Consider the following 7,909-nt stretch of genomic DNA (forward strand, 5'->3'; position numbering starts at 1 on the left):
AAAGTGAAGTTCATTACATTACATGAAGTTCATTACATAAGGACTAATATTAGCAAAGAAAAATAAGTAAACAAAATCCTTTGAGAACAATCCCATCTACTGGGAAACAGGTGTTTTGCACTAAATCCTACCACAGCTTTAATTACACAAATATTATTCCAACAACAACTTAAACAACATTCTATGAAAGATTTGTAGTTTATGCTATCCTTTTAGGCAATTTCTCCAAACAAATCAAACACAGCTTTAAACAATCACCCCTAAAGCAGGCCCACACTAGGGAAAAGACTGGAATAGACATGAGGGGAAAAGCCCTCCTGGGTAGGAACTAGATAATCATCAACACTTCAGGATAAACAAGTCAGAAAGTAGCCAGCCTGTGTATATTGACTGCAATACAATATCAAGGCCACACTTTAGTCAGCCCTGAAGTTTGCTTTCATTTGTCAAAAGAAGCAGCATAGTGATTTTTAGTATGACTAACAGATATGGTAGCAAGTATAAAGCAAATAAAGATTCCACCTTATGAAAGTGTCATTTACCTTAAAAGCATAAAGAAGTAATGATAGTTATTTCTCAAAAGAGCTTGTTTGAGAGTACCCATACAGATGACAGAAATTACTATTAAAGCATGAATGCTTACAGATTAGTATGAAAAGTCTGTTAAAAGATAGCAAAATTTTACCTTTATTATTACTTAACTGTTTAAGCCATGTAGACCAAACAGCAAATTATAACTACTAAAGACTTCTAGACTTACTGTCGTATGCTCTTAATGCAAATTTTAAACTAAATTGTTTTGATAAAAATTGTACTGATAGACTACAATCCTGAGGCATAAACACTATTGCAGCAAAGAGAAACCACAAAAACTGCTGCACATCTCTAAGAATCTCTCTTCAGCAAAGACCACTTTCACAGGTGTCTCCAGACAGGCAAAGAGTAACCTGACTACAAGGCTGTAAATAGGAAACAAGCTGCTCCTACAAGAAAACCATGCCCTTGTAATGAAAGAAATCAGAGCGTGTCCCTGCATGGAGAAAATTAACAATGCCATGCTGTCTATTGAATTTTGAAGATGGGTGTACCATTAATAGATCTTTTAAATCTGTGCTTTGCTCAGAGCATAAAGAAGAAAAAAAATCAAAGCACAGAATATGTATTTCATTACTAGGCTCTTCACATACAGAGAGAACATATCATATAGAATTTCCAGCCAAAGGCAGTAGAAGAAAGAGGATTTAAGACAAAACAGAGTGGTTTCACCTTCTTACCAGTATTAACCTTCTGCCTTCTCATGGGCTACCTTACCAATATTCTGCTTTCTAAAAAACTATCTGGACTTCTGAGTTCAGAAAGAATCATAATTGCTTCTTTTTAAGGAGCTAAGTAGGTTGGTACTATCAAACTATTTGTTCATTTGCATGTTGAACAGTAACACCAATTCATAAAACTATAATGAACTATAATGAACTATAATGAACTAGTTGCTCACAATCACTGCTAACTACAGACCATCACACATATCACAGCATCTCAGGCATGGAGCAGATCAGCAAACCTCTGCTAAACCTAATTACTAATGTCTCCTCTTCATAGGTGGGCTTGAGTGAAAGAACATGACTGCAGATCTTCAGTGATGATGAGCAAATACTGTATATACCCAGTTTAACATTAACCTAATCCAAACTTTAGAATACACTTAAAATCCCTGGAAAGCTTGGATCTGTAAACTAACCTGAAACAGCATACACACAGAGTTTTCGGCAATGCAACACAGCCAGATGAAGTCCTTCAGTACCACTGTAAAGAAGAGTATAAAAAACACTATTTTCAGTTAAATTCAAATAGAATTCATACAGGATAAAATTGAAGAAATATGTTGAAATTGCTCTCATGTGTAGGCCAAATGCAAAGGTTTGGGTGTTAGATGCTAGCATAAAAACTCAGAAATAGTGGTTTTCCTAAATTCATGCTGAAGTGCTTGGAGTTAATTTCAAAATCAGAATGAATTCTTTAAGAACATATTTTGAGATTCAAATATGAAGAGCAACCCAACTATGTTCCCAGTTTAGTTTGAAACTCATTTGAAAGAAGGTGCTGTTAATCCTTTATGGACGGACAATATGCAGATCATCCCTCCAAACAAACTTTATTCAGCAATATCAGACACAACTTGTTTTTAAATCCACTTTCGTACTAGCTGTTTGGAACCTTCAAACCTTCACATTCCTCTTCCTCCAAATACAAGTAGTATTTCTAGCAAAGTACTTGTGCTGTTAATACAGAAAATGTTTTAGCTCATTTCACAGAGTAAGACATTATCATTCCTGCAAAGGGTCACTCCATGAGTACTTGACTCTTTGATCTCCAAGCATGAATCTTCTCCATGGTTAGAACAGGTTTTACTTTCATTTTTTATAAAAAGTTCATGCTACAGTATTAGAAGTTCATTTCAAAATTAAAATGAATCCCTCAAGAACCAATTTCTAAAATAAAGTTGTCTTACATAGATTTTCTTACAGCCAATTAACTATAAGGTATTTCCCTTAGAGTCACAGTATCTCTCCTCCATATGGCCACTTGTTTCCACTAAATTCATTGGAATTACGGATCTTCTATCCTCCATCAAACAGGAAACAATTGACCAGTATTACATCCTTGACCACAACAAGTTAGTCAAGTATTCTTAAGACCTTAAAAGATAACATTAAATGTTAAGTTTTTCCAGTTCCACATGCTTCTTAAAAATTGTATATCTATCCAGGAGATTATCCTCTATATACCTTAAGTAAAAATTCACTCATATGAGGATGATTGAAATGCATACTATAGAATTCATAGATGTGATTAATAGTTTCCATCTAGAAACTGAAAACTCACCCTCCAAAACCAAGGAAGAAAATCACATCTGAGATTTAAATAACAGCGCCATAGCCTGCCCATTTACTTACGAAACAAATTTTCCCACTTCCACCTGCAATATTGGTTCTCGCAACTGCACTTCCAAGAGCAAGTCTTCAGGTTGTACTTCATCTCCAGGTTTCACAGGATGTGGATTAAAGATTCGGAGATATCCATTATAACTGCCCACAATAATTTTATCTAACAAAACAAACAAACAGACAAACAAAACCAACACATAGGATACTACACAATACAATAGCATGCACATGTGGAATTAGTTTGCTGCAGAGTGCTTCAAATAATACCCTAAATAAAAAGACAGAATACTGACATGATTCAATTAATGTTCATTATGCTCTGTCTTCTAGTTTAACTTTAGGAATTACATATTTTTACAGATACGTGAGTATCTGTCAGCACCAGTGATGGAAGCAATAAAGTGTTTATGGGTAAGAATCAGGGAAAAGGCCAATGAGGCAGATGTCATGGTTGGAGTCTGTAACAGACCACCCAACAAGGACAAAGAGGCAATGAAATATTCTACAAGCAGATTGAAGAAGTCTCACAATCACCAGCCCTTGCTCTGGTGGAGGACTTCAAGTTAGCAGATGTCTGCTGAGGATATAACACAGCAGAGAGGAACTGTCTAGGAGATTTCTGGAATGTATGAAAGATAATTGCCTTACACAACTGGTGAAGGAGCCAGCTAGGGAAGGCGCCCCACTGGATTTGCTGTTTGTGAACAGAGAAGGATTTATAGGTGATGTGATGGCTGGAGGCTGTAGTGAGCACACCAATCACAAAATTTTATTTTCAATTCTTAGAGAAGGAAGGAGGGGGAACAGCAGACCTGCTGTCATGGACTTCCAGAGGGCAGATTTTCACCCCTTTAGGAGACTGGTGGACAGAGTGCCTTGGAAGGCAGTTCTGAAGGGCAAAGAGGCCCAGGAAGGCCGAACATTTGTAACACAGGAAGTCTTAAAAGGTACAGGACCAGGCCATCCCCATGTGCCAAAAGACAAGTTTGCAGGGAAGAACACCATCCTGGCTGCATGAGCTTTGGCTGGAACTCAGGAAAAAGAGGAAATATGACCTTTGGAAGAAGGGGCAGCTGAATCAGGGGGACTGAATCAGCTGAATCATAAGGTTATGCAGGAAGAAAATTACAAGGGCCAAAATCCAACTAGGACTTAATCTAGCTACTGCCATAAAAAACTAAAAATGTTTCATCAATACATCAGCAACAAAAGGATGGCCAAGGAGAATCTCTATTTTTTATTGGATATAGGGGGAAATATAGTGACAAAGGATGAGGAAAAGGCTGAGGTACTTAGTACTGCCTTTGCCTAAGTCTTCAATAGAGCAACAGTAGTTCTCTGGGTACCCAGCCCCTGAACCGGAAGACAGGAACAGGGAGAAGAATGAGGCCCCCACAATGCAAGGGGATATGGTCAGCATTCTGCTACATCACTTAGACACAAACACAAGTCTATGGGGCCAGATGGGATCCACCCAGGAACACTGAGTGTGGAAGTGCTCACCAAGCCACTCTCCATCATTTATCATCAGTCCTGGCTGACCAGGGAGCTCCCAGTTGACTGGAAGTTAGCAAATGTCATGCCCATCTACACTAAGGGTCAGAAGGAGGATCCAGGGAACTACAGGCCTGTCAGCCTGACCTAAGTACCAGGCAAAATCATGGAGCATATCATCTTTAGTGCCATCTTTAGTGCCATCCTGTATGGGATAACCAGGGGATCAAACCCAGCCAGCAGGAGTTTATGAAATGCAGGTTCTGTTTGACCAACCTGATCTTCTTCTGTGACAAGGTGACCATCTTAATGGAAAAGGGACAGATTGTGGATGTTGTTTACCTCAACCTTAGTAAACCTTTGACAGCATTTCCCACGGCATTCTCCTGGAGAAACTGGGTAGTCACAGCTTAGCCAGGTATATTGCTTACTGTGCAGAAAAATGGCTGGGTGGCTGAGCCCAGAGAATGGTGGTGAATTGAGTTACATCCAGCTGGTGACGAGTCACGAGTGACAGGGCTCAGTACTGGGGCCAGTCCTGTTTATTATCTTTATCAACAACCTGGAGGAAGGGATGAAGTGCACCCTCAGGAGGCTGCTGATGACACCAAGGTGGTGGTAGGGTTATCTGCTGGAGGGTAAGATGGCTCTACAGCAGAATCTGGACAGGCTGGAACGATGGGTTGAGGCCAGTCGTGTGAGGTACAACAAGGCCAAGAGATGTGTCACTTTCTTCAGTCACAACAACCTCACACAACACAACAGGCCTGGGGAAAAGTGGCTGGAAAGCTACCTAACAGAAAAGTACCCAGGGGGATGGTTGACAGCAGCTGGAGCATGAACCAGAATGTGCCCAGGTGGCCAAGAAGGACAGTGGCATCTTGGCTTGTATCAGAAAGTGTGTGGCCAGAGAAGTACTGCCCCTCTGTATTCAGCACTGGTGAGGCTGCACCTCAAATACTGTATTTAGTTTTGGGCCCCTCACCACAAGGAAGTCATGGAGGCGGCGGAGCATGGCCAGAGAAGGGCAACAAAGCCAGTGAAGGGCTTAGAGGTGATCCAAGGGCTGCAAAACTTAGATGGAATGTTAGGAAAAATTTTACCAAAAGGGTTGTGAAGCACTGGAAGAGACTGCTAAGGGAAGTGGCTGAATCACCACCCCGGTGGTATTTAAAAGATGTGTAGACATGGTGCTCAAGGACATGGTTTAGTAACAAACACAGAGGTTTGCTGGACTCAATGATCTTAAAGGTCTTTTCTGACCTAAATTACTCTTATTAATTTCTACTGAAAAAGGTTGTACACCAAATCAAAAACAGCTCAACTTTATTTAAATTATCCTGAAAAGGGAGAACCTTACATTAAAATAATTTTAGAAGAGTATGGCAGCAAGGAAGTCAAACGCAAGTACCTCTACCAGGCAAAAACAAAGTTCCAAGGTGAGCATGATATCATAGAGACACCAAGAATTTATTAATTTTAAAAAATACACACACAAAAATTCTCCCTGACAGAAGGATTATTTCCCATTATTCATGACTACACAGAAATGCAGGGTTTACTCAAGCAGTGTCACTTACTTCAATGTCACTTATTTTCCAGATCAAGAGGGTTGTTTATTTGTTTTTCTAAATTTTTAACTTCTTAGCTCTCACCTTCCTTTTTTCTCCCCTTAGGTTTTTAGAAGTCACAATGTGTTTGCTGCCATGACTAACTGAAAATTCTTTATTTTAAAAATATCTACCATTGAGGGAATAAGACATGAGAGAAGTTACTAGTGAACACAAGAAAGAATTAACATATTTAGTAGCATACAAATATAAAAAGACAGAGAGCACTGAATTTGTCTTCTTAAGCCTACAAGCATGCATTAAAGATAGCAGACCTAAAACTAACTAGCCGGGCTAACAAGCTTTCAGCATGCATTGGTCAAAGCAAACCTACAGCTGTGTGGCTTAAAAGCCAGCAATTTTAAGTCTGAATTTACCTTGTCCGCTGCCACTATTATCAACATCAGCAACACACAGACAGCCTTGGTCAAATTCTTCCTTTTCTCCAAGTATGGTGGACCACCAGTCTCTAGCTTTAAACAAGGACATTCTTCTTTACTGAAAAGGAAACAAACCACTGTTCAAGTTTATACTAATACATGCAATTGTTTATACAAAAAACTTTTTCTTTTTAGCAACAGGTTTCCTTAAGTATATTACATCTCTCAGTTTCACATTGCACTAGTGTGAGCTAAATAAATGTTAATTCCAGGTGTCTGGAGTTTCTGGTTATACAGTTCTGGAAAAAAAACTCAGGAATCTTACAGTCATTAGATGAATTAGGTGTGATAGACACTGACAGTTATATAAAGAAAATGCAACACAATAAAAGACTTTTAAAAACTATTAAATGCTAAATGCCTTCTGTTACAAGCGCTAAGTAATAAAAAGTTTTTAAAGTCACAGAACTGAGTTCTCTTCTTTCACCAAGGAGTACCAAGAAAAAAAAAAGGAAAAAAAAGATTCTGATGCAAGTCTTCTGCAAGAGAAATTATTTTTAGACAAGTAAATGGAGACATAAACAGACGACATCAAAACTTCCACCACATAATCGCCTTGAAGATGCTCCAGTGACACGACTAAAGAACTCGGTCATACAGGGCACAAATCAGCTTTTCTGCTCCCTACCTGATGTTATTTTAAGAAGGGGGGAGGGAAGCAGAGAGGAGACTAATCCTTTTGCGAGCAGCTTGACAATAACATTATCCTAGCTCAAAACTCACGGCTCCGTGCCTGCGGACCCGGACACAGTCGATCCCACAGCTCGCACGGGAGGCGAGGGGCTGCCGTGCACCGGCAGTTCCAGCGGGAAAAAGGGCAAAAGACGGCATTCGGAAAAAACGCACACTGATTCGAAACAAACGCAGCCTGCAAGCCCGCGCCTTTCCTCTCTCAAGGAAACCAAGTCCGACAAACCAAAATACGCATTTTCCACCTTTTTCCCGTCGCTATGCCCGCTAGGCAACCTGCTGCCACCGAGTGCGGGCTGGCACAGCACAGCCCTCCACACACACCCCCTCACTCCCTGCTGCCCTCCCTCACAGAGTCCCTGAGCAGCACACACAGCACCCAAATCGAGCCTGGGACTGGGACTGGGACACGGACACGGACACACATCCCCGTGCAGCCGGAGAAGGGAGATGGAGCCCGGCGGGGGCTTACTTGGGCGGGAGGCGACAGCTCCCTGGCACTGCGCAGTCCGAGCCGCCCCGGGGTGGCAGCCCCGCTTCCTCACAGGAGTTCCTCGCTCAATCGCGGCCCGAGGCGAGGCACAGCAGGGCTACAGGCACATTCCCACCACCGCCGCCGCCATCTCCAGCATCCTCCTCTCCCCACCGCCGGCACCAACCGCTCACCACCCCACGCCCCGCCCAGGGGAGAGCTTGGGAAATGTAGTTTGGGAAGCGGCGCCATGGGCCG

At 41.3% G+C, this 7,909-nt stretch overlaps 1 protein-coding gene across 1 annotated transcript in view; it reads right to left on the reverse strand.

The window, feature by feature from the left end:
• BBS9 (Bardet-Biedl syndrome 9) overlaps positions 1-7,778 on the reverse strand; it is a 285,212-nt gene extending 277,434 nt beyond the window's left edge. Inside the window, exons 1-4 of the mRNA XM_084226033.1 lie at positions 7,652-7,778; positions 6,427-6,547; positions 2,955-3,105; positions 1,739-1,803 (exon numbers count right to left, since the gene is read on the reverse strand). Of these exons, the coding sequence (XP_084082159.1) occupies positions 1,739-1,803; positions 2,955-3,105; positions 6,427-6,538 (328 nt within the window). The 5' untranslated portion in view covers positions 6,539-6,547; positions 7,652-7,778. The remainder of the gene's footprint in view (positions 1-1,738; positions 1,804-2,954; positions 3,106-6,426; positions 6,548-7,651) is intronic.
• Between the last annotated feature and the right edge of the window lie 131 nt (positions 7,779-7,909).

Source organism: Fringilla coelebs (genome assembly GCF_963513975.1).
Source record: "Fringilla coelebs genome assembly, chromosome: 1".
Taxonomy (NCBI): Eukaryota; Metazoa; Chordata; class Aves; order Passeriformes; family Fringillidae; genus Fringilla; species Fringilla coelebs.